The sequence below is a fragment of the Puma concolor genome, chromosome B3, assembly GCF_028749965.1.
Source record: "Puma concolor isolate L17-30 chromosome B3, mPumCon1.1.hap2, whole genome shotgun sequence".
Lineage (NCBI taxonomy): Eukaryota > Metazoa > Chordata > Mammalia > Carnivora > Felidae > Puma > Puma concolor.
The window spans coordinates 79425897-79443502 of NC_141672.1; the positions used below are offsets into that span (position 1 = coordinate 79425897).

The 17606-nt window shown below is 38.3% G+C and overlaps 1 protein-coding gene across 1 annotated transcript; it reads left to right on the top strand.

Annotated features, from left to right (window-relative positions):
- The first annotated feature begins 657 nt into the window (after positions 1 to 657).
- EMC7 (ER membrane protein complex subunit 7) lies at positions 658 to 17391 on the top strand. The gene is made up of 5 exons (XM_086710283.1): positions 658 to 945; positions 6586 to 6705; positions 11414 to 11552; positions 12823 to 12903; positions 16928 to 17391. The coding sequence occupies exons 1-5, from the start codon at positions 713 to 715 to the stop codon at positions 17078 to 17080; spliced, it is 726 nt and encodes a 241-aa protein (XP_086566409.1). The 5' UTR covers positions 658 to 712; the 3' UTR covers positions 17081 to 17391.
- The last annotated feature ends 215 nt before the right edge of the window (positions 17392 to 17606 follow it).

The following is a 17606-nucleotide window of genomic DNA, read 5'->3' on the forward strand; positions in this document are numbered from 1 at the left end:
AATGGGAGACTTCATCTCACACGTCTTAGGGAATCTCTAGAATTTCTTCTTTTTTTTAGAACTTTTTTTAAAAATATTTTTTAATATGTATGTATTTTAAATGTTTATTTAGTTTTGAGGGAGAGAGAGCGCAAGCAGTGGAGGGGCGGAGAGAGAGGGAGACACAGAAGTCCAGTCATGTTCAGCCTCTGAGCTGACAACATAGAGTCGGAGGCAGGGCTCAAACTCAGGAACTGCGAGATCAAGACCTGAGCCGAAGTTGGATGCTTAACTGACTGAGCCACCCAGGCGCCCCTTTTTATAACTTTTTTAAACGCTCTCTTCTGGGCCTGTTTCTCCAGAGCCAGGGCCTCATTTGCAGACACTACTTCAGATCCTCGTCGCTTTCAGTCTTAACGTCTTTTACTCCAGCGCGACGCCGGCTGCCACAGCAACACACTTCACCACTTTCACTTTGGGGGGGGGGGCCTTTCCGAGGCACTTGACACTTTCCTCAGACCGCATTCCAAACTCGAGCGCGGGGAGTTCGCGGTAGTACCTTGCCTCATTTCCGCCTCGCAAAGCGATTGGCCCAAGAGTCCTTCTCTTGGGTTTGAGCCTACAGCTCGCGCCAAGACCCGGCGCGCAGTGATGACGACATCGGGCCGCGGCGGCGACGACTGGGAGACTGGGAAGGCTTCCGGGGCCGGTCTGGCCGCTGAGAGCCGCTGTCATGGCGGCCATTCTGTGGGGCTTCTTTTTCGTCCTTCTGCTTTTGCTATCAGGGGATGCCCAGAGCTCGGAGCTGCCTGGGGCTACGGCCGATGGGTCAGGAGGGATTGGGGTCGGCATAGGAGATCGCTTCAAGATTGAGGGACGTGCGGTTGTTCCAGGGGTGAAGCCCCAGGATTGGATCTCGGCAGCCCGAGTGCTGGTAGACGGAGAAGAGCACGTCGGGTTCCTTAAGTGAGCATCCTGTGGGCAGCGGGAAAGAGGTTGGCGTGGAAGCCGGAAGGGAATTCCCTCTAGGAGAGCCAGGTGTCAGGAGCTGACGACGTCGCTGTCGGAGGGTGAAGGGGCGGGCGCCGTTAGCGGTGTGTGCCGGGAGACCTTGGGGGGGGGGGGGGGCAGCCCGACGCTCACCGCCCCCCCCCCCCCCCCCCCGTTTCCCCCTCACTCCACTCCCTGGACCTCGGAAATGAGGATGGCAGGTGCTTGCCCCCGGGCCAGCTCAGTGGGGTCAGTTTTCTTCAATTCCATTTTTGCCACATACGGGGTCGACCACTCTTGGGCACTGGGGACAGGTGGGCCCCTTATTTGTCTCATGCTGAATTCTTTGCATCTCATCTAGCTTCCATGGAATCTGGCCTTTTTTTTTTTTTTTTTTTTTTGCATTCGTTTCAGTCTTTTGGCAGCTTGATTTGTGTAGAAAGATGCTAAAAACAAATGGGAATTCTCAGAGCCCAAAGGGACTTCTATGATGGCATAGACTGGGAGGCTAACGTTGTCGCTTCTCAAATTAATGGGCCCTGAAGTCCCTAATCAAAGCACCGTTTTTTTTGCCTGGAGGTGGGATTGTTGTTCTTTTTTTTACAGTTGAATTCATCGAGGGATTTGCAATATTACACTTGCTGGTATTTATGTGAGACTGGGGTTTCTCTACATTTGCTTATATGCTTGTCTTTTCTAGCTATTAGCAGAATAGGATTTCAGCCTATATTAAAGGACCTGGTGAATTTATTAGCACTCCAGTTTTGCAGCAGCCTGCTTTTCATATGTTTAGGTACAGATGTGATGTTTTGTATCTTTCATTCGCTTCTTGGGAGGTGAAACTACAAACTGAAAGAAAATATTTAGGAAAGGAAATGTTTCGTTTGTCCACCAGCGAATGATATTTGAAACCCAGACAACTTAAATGTGGACACTTCTAAATCTGATTTGCACATATTCAGATCATCCAGGTGCTGTTGAATGAAAATTTGAATCCCAGATTAATAGATAATGACAACAAGGTTACAATCAGTATTTTGATGCTATTTGTCTTTGCAAATCTGGTATTCTTTGGAGTTTGCCCTAAGTAATGATGTTTTAATGAAAAAACTCTCTTAAGCCTTGGAAAACTAGCCTAAATTGACCATTTGGCTTCTCTTTTCTGCAGTATATAATTACTTTAAAAACAATAATTTTTTTTTTAATTTTAAAATAATGTGTATGCTGTGGCACCTGGGTGGCTCAGTTGGTTAAGCCTTGGACTTTGATCTCAGCTCAGGTCTTGATCTCATGTTTCTTAGTTCAAACCTGGCATTGGGCTTCACACTGGGCTTGAAACCTACTTAAAAAAAAATTAAAATATGTATAAATATTCTGTTTATTGAAGAAAACATAACAAGTTAGGAGTAGCAAGCCTTAACATTTTGTTGTATATTTTGCAGTCTTTTTGTAATCATATGACCTGTTTTTAATAGTAAAATATATAGTACTTTGTAACCTGTTTTTTTTTTTTTTTCAGTTAATATTTTGTGAGCAGCTTCTGATACCATTTCATGTTCTTCCATTTGTATGTAGAAAACTTACAATTAATGTGAGGAGCTTATGGTGGGAACTTGTCCAAAGAGGGATAGGTAATTTTTCTTGTACATGTTATGCATAACTAGCATGCAGTTTTATGTTTGTTGGAGGTGGCATTGGTCTTGGCTAATGGAGATGAGGGGAGTTTTGACTGAGGATGCTTCGTGCCACTTCTTGCTCTCATCACTGTGTACATAAATCATAATCTATTTAGACATCTTCTTTTTGGGGTCATTTAGGTAGTTTTCAGTTTTTTGACATAGTAAAATTCTGCACGATACTTTTTTGGAACTTTTTACTATGGAAAATTGCAGACATACGCTAAAATAAACAGTAGTTTAGTGAATACTTAGGTACCCATCCCAGTCTACCATTTTTTTTTTAGTGTCTCCTCTGTACTTAATTTTTTTCCCTGGAATGTTTAAATATGATCCTAAACATCATATAATTTCACGTGAAAAAACATAATTATGTGTCTCTAAAAGATAAGGGCTTGAAAAAACCCCCACAATACTATTATTGATTTAATAAAGTAAATAATAATGCTATAACTTCATCTAATACCTCGTTCATTTATCTGAAAAATGCTTTTATGTATTCTTTAAATCAGGATCCTACAAGGCTTACATATTGCAGAGTCCATTTGTAAAACCAAGTTTTAAAATTTCATTATAAAATTTGTATATTATCTTTCTAAAGTAAAATATTTACTGTAGGTTGAAAAATAGATTTGCTTTTTCCTTTGGGCAGTTAGTTCTGTTATTTGCATTGCACAGTCATTGCTTTAATTAATTTTGTCTGGACCTAGAAAAATGCTTTGAAATTTTGTTCACTGAGGGTCCTGTGAAGAAGCAGAAGATACACTCAAATTAGAATAATTCCAGGAAAGTCGAATGAAAGGATTAAACAGTATAGTCGTGGTGTAGGGAAACCAGATTGTACAGTACTCTAGAGTTTACAGCCTCAAGGCTATTATCACCTCTGAGCTTGAAGGATGTAGGGGAAGTAAAGTTTACTGGGACGTAGAAGAAAGGACTGCCTTGAGAGGAGCAGTGTCACTTGACAAAACAAGTCACAGGTGGCTTCTCAGGGAGAAAGCTGGGGAAAAATACGCTAAGCTCATATTCTTTCTTTCCTTCCTCCAGTCTGCAAAGAGAAGGGTGGAGAGTGGGTCCGAAGGGCAAATGAAAGACATCCAGCCTAGTAATAAGTGAACTTGATGTTTTACGTTTTTTCTTTTAATGTTTATTTATTTGAGAGAGAGTGGGGGAGAGGCAGAGAGAAAGAGAGAGAATCCCAGGCAGGCTCCACAATGTCAGCACAGAGCCCGACGAGGGGCTTGATCCCACAAACTGTGAGATCATGACATGAACTGAAATCAAGAGTTGGACGCTTAACCGACTGAGATACCCAGGCATGCTGGTGTCTTTATTTCGATTCTGTTTTAGTTTAGTTTGTATTTTGAAGTAGCAAGGAATATGTTTTCCTCTTACATTTTAGTAAATATTGTGCATGTTGCAGAATCAATTACTGCTTTAGCTTTGAGAGAGTCTAATGATTTAAGAAGGATTATTTAATATATTATGCTGAGAATTATCTGGTAAAGCCAATCCTTTTAGGATCATTTGTTTCCTAAAACAGAAACTTCTTTTTCCTCAGAATGTCAGTTTTCATTATCAAAACAAATTAATTTTGATCTATGAACCTGAAATTATCAGCTCTTGATGGGATGGTTTTCTAAGTCTAGAAGACTTAGAAGAAATCATTAAGGAAAAGGCAGGTGATTTTAACTACATAAACACCTTAGACTTTTATATATCCAAACTAAAGTAACCAAAGTAGATGGGAGCTATTTGTAACAAGTGGAACAAATGGTACTTAATACCCCATTTTTTAGAAAGAAAGACAACAAAATGCAAACAAAAACTAGAAAAAAAGCCATTTATTTTTAAAAATCAATTTATTGTTTAATATACGTCCAAGTTAGCATATAGTGCAACAGTGATTTCAGGAGTAGATTCCTTAATGCCCCTTACCCATTTAGCCCACCCCACCTCCCACAACCCCTCCAGTAACTCTCTGTTCTCCATATTTAAGAGTCTTTTATGTTTTGTCCCCCTTCCTGTTTTTGTATTGTTTTTCTTCTTTCCCTTATGTTCATCTGTTTTATATCTTAAATTTCTCATATGAATGAAGTCCTATGATATTTATCTTTCTCTGACTGGCTAATTTCGCTTCGCATAATACCCTCTAGTTCCATCCACGTAGTTGCAGATAGCAAGTTTTCATTCTTTTTGATTGTTGAGTAATACTCCATTGTATATGTATGTATATATATATATATATATATATATATATATATATATATACCACATCTTCTTTGTCCATTCATCTATCAATGGACATTTGGGCTCTTTCCATACTTTGATTATTGTTGATAGTGCTGCTGTAAACATTGGGGTGCATGTGCCTCTTCAAAACAGCACACATGTATCCCTTGGGTAAATACCTAGTAGTGCAATTGCTGGGTCGTAGGGTAGTTCTATTTTAATTTTTTGAGGAACCTCCATACTGTTTTCCACAGTGGCTGCACCAGCTTGCATTCCCACCAGCAATGCAAAAGAGATCCTCTTTCTCTGCATCCTCACCAACATCTGTTGTTGCCTGAGTTGTTAATGTTAGCCATTCTGACAGGTGTGAGGTGGTATCTCATTGTGGTTTTGATTTCTATTTCCCTGATGATGAGTGATGTTGAACATTTTTTCGTGTGTCGGTTGGCCATCTGGATGTCTTCTTTGGAGAAGTGTCTATACATGTCTTTTGCCCATTTCTTCACTGGATTATTTGGGTTTTGGGTGTTGAGTTTGATAAGTTCTTTATAGATTTTGGATACTAACCCTTCATCTGATGTGTCATTTGAAAATATCTTCTCCTATTCCGTCAGTTGCCTTTTAGTTTTGCAGATAGTTTCCTTCGTTGTGCAGAAGGTTTTTATTTTGATGAGGTCCCAGTAGTTCATTTTTGCTTTTGTTTCCCTTGCCTCTGGAGATGTGTTGAGTAAAGTTGCTGCGGCTGAGGTCAAAGAGATTTTTGCCTGCTTTCTCCTCGAGGATTTTGATGGCTTCCTGTGTTACATTTAGGTCTTTCATCCATTTTGAGTTTATTTTTGTGTGTGCTGTAAGAAAGTGGTCCACGTTCATTTTCTGCATGTCTGTGTCCAGTTTTCCCAACACCAGTTGCTGGAAGAAACTGTCTTTATTCCATTGGCTATTGTTTCCTGGTTTGTCAAAGATTAGTTTGTGGGTCCATTTCTGGGTTTTCTATTCTGTTCCTTTGATCTGAGTATCTGTTTTTGTGCCAGCCATTTTTTTTTTTAAATTAAGAAGTTGTTGCAGGGTATTGCAAAATGGGAACCCTAATACTGTAGTAATAATGTAAAGTGGTAATTTCCCTTGAATGAAGATATGGCTTCAGAATTGGAACTGTGTTCCTGTTATATCACTGTCTCATAGAAGGAATTAGAAGTATTTTCTATGTCAGGATTCTCTGCTCCTGTGGAGTGCTCTGGGCTATTTTCAGAAGCCTGGCAGTGTGATTATGGAAGCTGAAGTGTAGGGACAATTCTTGCCAGTTTTTTGTGGGGTTTTGTTTGTTTTTTCTTTTGCTAATTGCTCTGAACGTCATTTTGGGGGGAGTTGATTTAGGAGTTAGCATGATTTATTTATTTTTTTATTTATTATTTTTTTAATTTTTTTTTTCAAACGTTTATTTATTTTTGGGACAGAGAGAGACAGAGCATGAACGGGGGAGGGGCAGAGAGAAAGGGAGACACAGAATCGGAAACAGGCTCCAGGCTCTGAGCCATCAGCCCAGAGCCTGACGCGGGGCTCGAACTCACGGACCGCGAGATCGTGACCTGGCTGAAGTCGGACGCTTAACCGACTGCGCCACCCAGGCGCCCCTAGGAGTTAGCATGATTTAAAAGAAGAATACAAGCTATTGATCCAAAGTGTCTAAATAAGATTTTCATTTTTCTAGGACAGATGGGAGTTTTGTGGTTCATGATATACCTTCTGGATCTTATGTAGTAGAAGTTATATCTCCAGCTTACAGGTTTGATCCTGTCCGAGTGGATATCACTTCAAAAGGAAAAATGAGGTAAGGGTACCTGATGTAGTTTTTACTAAAGGATAGACTACTGAATACCTCCTATATTCCTTTTGGATTTTATAGTTAGGATTGAAAAGTTTTCTCATTTAAACTACAGGTATTCCTTAAAACAATTAAAATATCCTTATATTGTTTTTAATTTAAAAATTTTTCTCACTCTGTTCCCCCTAAAATATCCTTATATTGATGTGTGTGTGTGTGTGTGTGTGTGTGTGTGTGTGTGTGTGTGTGTGTGTGTTTTGAGAGAGAGGATGCACGTGAGCAAGAGGCAGAGAGAGAGGATGCACGTGAGCAAGAGGCAGAGAGAGAGAATCCCATGAGGGGCAGAGAGAGGGGTGTGGGGGAGAGAGAGTAAAGCGGCTTTTACCCAAAGCGGGGCTGGTGTTCACCTGAAGCAGGCTCACCTGATTGGGACTCAAACTCACAAACTATCAGATCGTGACCTGAGCTGAATGAAGTCAGATACTTAATGACTGAGCCACCCAGGTGCCCTCCTTATATTGTTTTAATCTGTGCATTGATCATATTATAAAGTTGAACTGCCTCCTTCTCTGCTTTAAAATTTATTTTAAAGCTCCTTTATATGAGTATATAGAGAAGAGGCAAGATTACCTACTATGAGAGCAAAAGCCCTATAGAAGTTGTAATTGAAATGGGATTCCTCAAGTGGAAATAATTTAACTTTTCTAAATTAGAAATATTAATCATCCCCTGTTTCTCATTGGGATATTTTCATAATACCCTTAATACCTATGTAATAGTTGTATTGATCTAGAAATTTCTACAGTTCTTTCTTTCTGAAATATTTAGTATGCAGTGGAAATTTGGTTTTATTTGAGAAAACTGATTATATTGTAAGTTTATATCTACGTGAGGATCATGATAAGAAGAGAAGAAAGGGCAGTATCAGAGGCTGGCAGACTAGGAAAAAATTTCAGAATTTCTAAGTAGATGAACACATGCTTTGAAGTTGAGGAGAAAAGAATGCTGGACAAATTCAGGCCGTGTGTGGAATACCACAAATCCATTTGCAGTTGGAATCCGTTGTATAGATGTCCACAGTGTTCAGATTCCTTCTGTTGTAACTCCAATTTATTGGTTTATTATTTTTTTTATTGTCCCATGCCAGTAGTTGTCTCTTTGGCCTAATGACCAGGAAATATATGAAACAATTTTATTTGCTTTTTTTTTTCTAGCTTTATTGAGGTATGATGGCAAATATGAAAGAATTTTGAGTGGTTATGTCTCTTCTCTAAATTATCACAAAATAACTCTTTGTTGCAGTAATAAAGCACAGATCTCGCAAAGGCAAAAATAATTTTGGGGTTCGAGGAACTCTGTTTTATGACTGACCTTTTTGGTATATGTTCCAAAAATATTTAGGTTGATTTGTAGAGACTCCAAGTTGAGCTGATCTAATAGAGATATGTTCAGTTAGTACCATAATATTTACATTGGCATTAATGTTTATGCCTAAAATGTTTTCTTCTTTCTTTGCCTTTTTTGGTTTTTTTTGGACATTGAAAGTTTGAAAAGTATAATATGTAAATATGGTATAGTTCACATAGAGTGAGCCACACGTAGAACTGTCTCATCCTTTATATCAGCTGAATATTAGTCCATTGATGCTGATGCCCATTAATGGACAGGTAGGGTTTTCTTTCTCCTCTTTTAACATGTGTGCTGAACAGAGATAATTATTTGGTAGTAATTTAAATTCTTGACATTATCATGAAACTAATGTTATGATGCCACTAAGAATACATTCTTTTTTTTTTTTTTACTTTTTTTTTTTTTTCAACGTTTTTATTTATTTATGGGACAGACAGAGACAGAGCATGAACGGGGGAGGGGCAGAGAGAGAGGGAGACACAGAATCGGAAACAGGCTCCAGGCTCTGAGCCATCAGCCCAGAGCCTGACGCGGGGCTCGAACTCACGGACCGCGAGATCGTGACCTGGCTGAAGTCGGACGCTTAACCGACTGCGCCACCCAGGCGCCCCAAGAATACATTCTTTAAAAACAAATTACTTCCCCCCCCATTTGAAGTTAAATTGTTGTCTTAAAATAGTCTAGTTTGTCCAAATTCTAATCGTATTTCTTGCTGTTGGCTATTTAGAGCAAGGGTGAAGCTTGAATTGAAGGTAATGTTTTATAAATATGTTTATAAATATTTTTTGATAGAATAAATGAATTGTTTCAGAGTAGATGAACCTTATTAGGTATCAAATTTCTCATGTCTTAAAGGCATAAGATTTTTAAGGAAATATATAGGTAAAATTCTAATGTTAAATTTAAACTTTAAAGGACTTATGACTTTTTATATATTTTAGAATTGGAAGCTTGGAGATGGGTGGGTGTGTTGATTGCACTATACTTATATACACATTTAAGTTTTTTTTTTTAATATTGAAAACAGTACTAGAGGAAATGAGGGTTGTTAAAAGGGGATATTTGTCTGTTAACACCTATAATTTTTATTTACTTTTGCTCTGAATTTTGCATAGTAGTTTAAGCAAATAGAAATATTTTTCTGTATATAAAGTTTTTTGCTTTTTGCTTTGGGTAAAGAGTACTTCCTGCTTTAGCATTTAAGGACTGGTTGCTGCAGTGGGATTCATATTCTCAGTTCCATTCCTGATGATTGGATGCCTGAAGCATAGGTAAAAAAAAACGAGGCTCTTATCATTTTAATAATTGGGGGTGGAACAAAATAGAGAGCAGAGTGGGATTCATATAAAATCCTCATATTCTTGACCAATATTTTGTAAGCATGCATGGTAACATGACAGACATTTCCTTTTAAATATATAGCTCCCAGAAGAGCAAGGGAAATCCCTGAGGGACAAACCATAAACCACTTTCCTACCTGGGGGTTTTGATATTCTAACCAAAATGCTTAGATTTTATTAGCAGTATGTAGGTAAGAGGTAAACCTTAGGCTTGCTTTGGGTGAGAATTAGATCTAAGACTCGATTCCCCCTTTGACTCTTGGCTAGTCTGCCAATCTAGCCCTGGCCTTTTGAAGGGGAAAATCTCTCCTGAAATTTGATAGTCACAGTCCTCCCTCACTGAAATTTGGGGTGTGAACTTATTACTTCCTGCATGATCCAGAAACTTTCAAGCTGTGCAATTAACAAGATCATCCCTGGTCATAATCCTGAACTCCTGGTGAAGACAAATGCATAAACTCTCTGCAGGGAGATATTCTCTATTCAGGCCCACACATAAATAAAGTTATCAAATACCCAAGAAAACAATGTGCATTGAGTCAGCAGATGAATTAGATATATAAGAACCTTATATAATAGGATTATTGGATATGGACTATGAAATAGTTTAAAGTATATTTAAAATGCCTAAACAAATAAAAGATCTATTGTTGTAAGAGTAAGATACTACAAAAACAGACCATTGATATTTGAAAAAGAATAAAATAGAACTTCTACAATAAATACAGGCTTTGGAATACAAAATTCAATGCATATGTTAAACAACTGGACAGAGGCTTGGTGAACTGGAAGACAGATAGGAAAAAACTTACCCAGAATACAGTACACATAAAGGAATGGGCACTGTGAAAGAATTTAACAAGATGCAGAGTCAAAAATGAAAAGGTCTAGAGGCACCTAGGTGGCTCAGTTGAGTGTCCGACTTTGGCTCAGGTCATGAACCCATGGTTCGTGAGTTTGAGCTCCACATTGGGCTTGCTGCTGTCAGGCTGTCAACCTGTCAGCTCAGAGCTGGCTTTGGATCTGGTCTCCCCCCTCCCCTCCCCTGCTTGTGCTCTGCCAAAAATTTAAAAAAAGAAAGAAAAAGTTCTAACTGGTGTCAAATAGAAGTTCAGGGAGGAAATGAGAGAGAAAAGAGGAGGTAGTTTTCAAAAAGTAGACTGGAACATGTATGAACATGTTGAGAGTTTCGATTAAAATTAGTGACATCTCTGGTGAAAATGTAGTGTTACCTATGGTACTGTTGCAGGACTTTTTTTTTTTTTTTTTTTTAATTTTTTTTTTTTTTCAATGTTTATTTATTTTTGGGACAGAGAGAGACAGAGCATGAACGGGGGAGGGGCAGAGAGAGAGGGAGATACAGAATCGGAAACAGGCTCCAGGCTCTGAGCCATCAGCCCAGAGCCTGACGCGGGGCTCGAACTCACGGACCGCGAGATCGTGACCTGGCTGAAGTCGGACGCTTAACCGACTGCACCACCCAGGCGCCCCTGCAGGACTTTCTTAAATCATAATTTTTTTCTGCAAAATTTTAGACTTAAAAATTGGGTGTGCTCATTAATGCATATCTCAGACAGCCAAAGAAATAAAATACAACCTTTTTGTATATTTATAACAAAATTAATTTATTATTAAATATAATCAAAGCGCTTTAGAGTTAGAAGAATTCTAAAAGAGCTTTTGATATATCCAGAGAAGAACTTGTCTAGCCCCACAGGACTAGGTAATAACAAGAGTTACAGCTAGAAACTAAGTCTCTCTCTCTCTACATTTTGCTAAATATTTTAGAAATACAGATAAAGCTACTTTAATCCAATTTTTAAGATCAAAAGTTTAGATGCCAAAGCTTTTAGAAAAATGGTAATTTTAAAGGTAATTATAAGGCATTGTTAATATAAGCAGTTCTTTTAACTAGTAATGTTTTTGATAAAATTACTGATGCTTTTTTCATGTTGCTTCATCAGAGCAAGATATGTGAATTACATCAAAACATCAGAAGTGGTCAGACTTCCCTATCCTCTCCAAATGAAATCTTCAGGCCCACCTTCTTACTTTATTAAAAGGGAATCATGGGGCTGGACAGACTTTCTAATGAACCCAATGGTATGTATCAGGCTACAGTTAAACATCTTTACAAATCTCTAATTTGAATCTAGGAATTTGAAAATTTCTAGCCCCTCTGAGAAAGAAAGCAGAGGTCAGATTGTTAGATGAAAGGATAATTGTGAAGTTTATTGATTTCATAAAAATAGTAGCTTTAGGAATACTAATGAAAAGAATATGGTGAGAATTGCACAATAGGTTTGATATTGAAATGTGCAACAGAAATGGGATAAATATTTATGATGAAATGTTTTAAAATTTAAATGGAATAAGAGTATGTGGTAAGTCCCATGGAGTTAGCAGTCTCATCCTTCATACTACCTGCATATAAGTCCACTGATGAATGTGCCATCATTTATTAATCAGCTACTATTGATGGCTTGAGTGAGGGTCTTTCTCCTTTTTTTCACATGTGTGGTAAACAGAGAATTTTTTCTGTGGTAATTTAAATCCCTGGTATGAAAATGATGTTATGGTATCCATTAATAATAAATCACTAATAGAATACATTCTTTAGAAACAAATTGACTTTTTTTTCCTGCTTCTGGAAGTTGAATTATTATCTTGTAATTGTCTAAGTGGTGATCATAGTCCTTGCTGATGGCTATTTAGATCACAAACAGGAATATTTGGGGACTGTACATTTTTTGAGAGGAATAAATAGTACCTAGAATCTGCTATCAGGAGTAAAGAAGCAGGAAGGTAGAGTGGATAGGAGAAACCAGCAATGAGGTTCCAAAGTTTATTGAGAAATAGATTCCATGTTCTCATTTCTGAAATTCATGGAAACATATACAGTGCTAAAGCTTCTAGCTCATTTTTCAAAACTAGTCACCTAGTACTATATTGCAGTCTCGAGAGAATGTACATTAAAGGGGCAATATAATATTTTCTTCAAGAACCATAAAGTCATCTGGAAAGAGACCAGCTGGCCATCAGGGTCGCTATTCCCAATACCAGACTGCAGATTGAAGAAAGTGAATAGATAGTTACGTTTGCAAACGGTTTGTGTTAAAACTGTAAGCACAAATATAAAGCGAGGTGTCTATAAATTCCGAATCCACATAGATAAGGCTCTTCTCTACAGTAGTCAGACATTGATTAGCGCGTGTATCACACAGGCTGAGTGAGTAGATTTGAGGTGGTGCTGCTAGGTTTATTCTGTATATAACATATGAATCTTTAATTCCATCATAGGTTGTGAAATGCAGATTTTATTCTGCCGTTAAAGGGGAAAAACATTTTCTGGATTTCTTTTTTTCTTCCATAGGTTATGATGATGGTTCTTCCATTATTGATATTTGTGCTTCTACCCAAAGTGGTCAACACAAGTGATCCTGACATGAGACGGGTAAGGTGATAGCCCCCACTGTGAATTTTTGAACCATATTCCAATGCCTGAATCATTCATTGTGGCTGAATGGCTTGGGTTTTTTAGCTTTATCCTAATTCCCAAGCCAAATTCAATCAGAGGTTGTATTAATACAATATTATGTTCCTGGTATCAGTTAGTTGTTTCCATTGGACCAGATAAATTCAGTTGGTTCTGCCTGATAAAAGCCTGGGTCTCTTCATACAGCTAAAACACTGCTTAGTACTGCTCTCTTTGTGCCTCACTTGTTAAATAGTTGAAATGCATAATAATCCTGGTAGTCCAATCCAAATAGTTTGCAAAATGATAGCTTCTTACAATTTACCTTTACTTTACAAAACTCTTCAGAGTACACATTTAGTTTATGTGTTCAGACACACACGCACACAAATTTGGATAACCAAGGGAAGAAAATAGAATAGCGACTTCCAGACTCTTTACCCCCAAATTATACTGGTTTGGCAATGGGCAGAGGATTGCCAAATAAGATGCTTCAAATTTAGTGCCACTGCTTTGTCTCTCTGAAATATTGGCTTCCATAAAATCCTCAGAATTTTTTTTAAACCATTGTTTTTCTTCCACCTGGAAATGATTAACAAATACCTCCTGAGTTCTGAGTTTTTCCACTGTATGTAATATATTGATGTGTTGACACCTTATTTTGCTGAATGAACATTTATTAATCAGTGTTTAGGTTATGGGTACTGGGGATACAAAAATGAATTGTATATCATCCCTGTTGCCAATGAGTTCAGAGTCAAGAGTAGGAAATAGCATGGCTTTATAAAATACTTTCTCTTGCCGTCAGAGGATTGTGGGTGTATGGGTGAGGGAGTGTATTTGTGTTTTAATGGGAAAATAAGATATGCATAAAATAAATAAAAATACTTGCTGAGGTAGTAGGTGATTAAGTTCTGTAGAAGGCAAGGCATTTTATTCCAAGCTGGAACAGCAGAAAAAGCTTCATGATTAAAGAAAGTTTTAAGACATTTCATGATGTCTCATTGCCAAATTTGACATCTTTGCTTCAGTGTTGGTCAGAAAGTATACATCCTATGTAATCCTGGTATCTGTTAAGCCAGGTAACTCTCTGTGGCATCAATAGAAGGAAACATTAGAGGTCACATTGGATTAAAAGTTCATTCCTTGCAAAGTGCTTTGCACATAGTAAGCAGTATAAAAAGTTCTTTATTCAAGAGCTTCAGAATTGAACAGATTAAAACATAGATTTGATGATATTTTTTTGCAGGGTCTCAAGACTTGTTACGATATATATTTGATTATGAGGGCATGTTAACTTTTTTTTCGGGGGGAGCATGTTAGCATTTTTGATTTATGCTTATAATGTTTCTTTTCCTGTCCATATCTGTAAAAGCACATTCTCCTTGAGAACCCATGTATAAATTCTACCTTTGGAGAGAAAGCCTAAGCTAATATCCTAGTGGTGTTCAACTTTACATGAGAGATAATATAATATTTGCTATTTTTTCCATGTGTGAACTAATACTATTTTAAGTTCATTTTTGGAATGTTACATAAAATTCATATGTAGCATATATTACATCAATATTGTTGAAGGTAGAACAATACTTTATTGGGGCGCCTGGGTGGCGCAGTCGGTTAAGCGTCCGACTTCAGCCAGGTCACGATCTCACGGTCCGTGAGTTCGAGCCCCGTGTCGGGCTCTGGGCTGATGGCTCGGAGCCTGGAGCCTGTTTCCGATTCTGTGTCTCCCTCTCTCTCTGCCCCTACCCCATTCATGCTCTGTCTCTCTCTGTCCCAAAAATAAATAAAAAATGTTGAAAAAAAAATTTTTTTTTTAAAAAAAGAACAATACTTTATTGATTGTTGGCTAAATAGAGAGAGGACAAAACCTCAAAATAAAAGTGCCAGATCCTTATGAGGTCCTGCCAGTGACTTCTTTGTAACATTTTTATTGCTGGCTTTAGATGCTGTTAAGGTCCATAGTAGTGTTCATAGATTTACTACTAACGGCCTTAGGAATTAAGTGTTGGAAATACTGTAGTTATTTTCCGAACTTTTCTAATAGCCTTGATATATAATTAAAGATTGATATTCTTTTTTTAAATGATTTTTTATTTATTTGAGAGAGAGAGAAAGAGAGTGCGAGCAGGGGAGGGACAGAGAGAAAATCCCAAGCAGGCTTTCATGCTATTAGCACAGAGCCCCACACAGGGCTCAAACTCACAAACCATGAGATCATGATCTGAGCTAAAATCAACAGTTGATCATTTAATTGACCAAACCACCCAGGCACCTCTGATATTCTTATTTATATGCATTTAAAGAAAGCATGAGTTTAAGAAAACACTCATTTAGGGGCGCCTGGGTGGCCCAGTAGGTTAAGCGTCCAACTCTTGATTTCGGCTCAGGTCATGATTTCGGCTCAGGTCATGATTTCACGGTCATGAGATCGAGCCCCCTTAAGAGTCTCTCCCTTTGCCTCTCCCCTGGTTGTGCTCACTCTCTCTCTCTCTCTCTCTCAAAAGGTAAAAAAAAAAATTTAAAAAGGAAAGAAAACACCCATTAAAACAGTAAGAAAGCATTATTTATTTATTAATTTATTTATTATTATTATTATTTAATATTTATTTTTGAAAGAGAGAGAGCGAGTGAGCAGAGGAGGGGCAGAGAGAGAGGGAGACACAGAATCCAAAGCAGGGTCCAGGCTCTGAGCTGTCAGCACAGAGCCCAACATGGGGCTTGAACTCATGGACTGCGAAATCATGACCTGAGCCAAAGTCGGCTGCTTAACCAACTGAGCCACCCAGGCGCCCCAGAAAGCATTTTAATCAGAAAACATAAAATAACGGGCACCTGGGTGGCTTGGTTGAGTGTCCACCTCTCAGTTTTGGTTCAGGTCGTAATCCTAGGGTCATGTGATTGAGCCCCATTTCAGGCTCAGCACTGAGCATGGAACTTATGGGGCCTGCTTAGGATTCTCTCTTCCTTTGCCCCTCTCCCCACTTCATGGTCTCTCTCTCTCTCTCTCTCTGTCTTTCTCTTTCTAAAATTAAAAAAAGAAAAGCATAAAATGAGATGACAGGAATATGGTCACATATAATAATAGAAAGTACTGTTTATGAAAACATAAGCCAAATCAAACCCTAGGCAAGATTTATTGGACATTTATTAAAGGATCACAATGCTTAGTAGTATAAAGGAGGTATGAAACATGGTTTCTAAAAGGATACAGGAGTGCTGATTCATAGGGGCACATGTACCCCAATGCTTATATTTATATCAGTGCTATCAACAATACCCAAATTACCGAAAGAGCCCAAATGTCCATCAACTGGTGAATGAATGAATCAAAAAGATGTGATTTATATACACAGTGGAATGCCACTCAGCAATGAGAAAGAATGAAATCATGCCATTTGCAACAACGTGGATTGAACTAGAGGGTATTATGCTAAGTAAAATAAGTCAGTCAGAGAAAGACAGATGTATGTTTTCACTCATATGTGGATCCTGAGAAACTTAACAGAAGACCATGGGGGAAGGGAAAGGGGAAAAATAGTTTCAAACAGAGAGGGTGGCCAACCATAAGAGACTCTTAAATACAGAGAACAAACCGAGGGTTGATGTGGGGAGCGGGGGCGGGCAGGGCTTGGGGAGGTGGGGAAGATGAGTGATGGGCATTGAGGAAGCCATTTGTTGGGATGAGCACTGGGTGTTGTATGTAAACGAAGAATCATGGGAATCTACTCCCAAAGCCAAGAGCACACTATGTACACTGTATGTTAATTAACTTGACAATAAATTAGGTGAATGAAAGAAAGAAAGAGAAAAGGAAGAAAGAAAAAGAAAGAAGAAAAGAAAGAAACGTGGTTTCTGAAGTCCTATTGGGTATAACATTGCTGAGAACCAGTGGCTTCTACTTGTTCTATTCCTCTTCTTCCTTGATGGAAATGTTAGTTGTTAAATGACTTGAAGGATCCCAGTGCCTTTTGTATTATTGTTCTTTGTCTTCTTGCAGGAGATGGAACAGTCAATGAATATGCTGAATTCCAACCATGAATTGCCTGATGTTTCTGAGTTCATGACAAGACTCTTCTCTTCAAAATCATCTGGCAAGTCGAGCAGCGGCAGCAGTAAAACAGGCAAAAGTGGGGCTGGCAAAAGGAGGTAGTTGGACAGTCCAGAGATAGCATTTGCACAGACCTGGCAACACTGGGTGACATCCAAGCCTTGAGGGAAAACCATGAAGCAACTACTGTAAACTTGAGTCATCCTTAAAGTTGATCTCTTATAACTGTTGTGTGTGGTAATTCTTTAGCACGTGTTTTGTACTTGGTACACAAGAAAACCCAGCTTTCATCTTTTGTCTGTATAAGGTCAATATTGATGTCACTGAATTAATTACAGTGTCCTATAGAAAATGACATTAATAAATTATATGAAGTTCTATACATTATGTATATTAAAATGTCTTAATCCAGAGATAGAATTATCTTGTCATTTCTTCTTTACCTGATATTTCTTTTATTCCAGACAGCTTTGTTTTCATTATATGAAGCTTGAAATTGATCTTTCCTATCTAAAAAGAAGTGGTTGCTATTTTTAGAGCAGCATGAACCATTGGGTTTTTTAATGGCCAGACCTTGAAAATTATCAGCCTTGCCCTGCATTTAACATTTCCTGATGTTTGAGGTAGA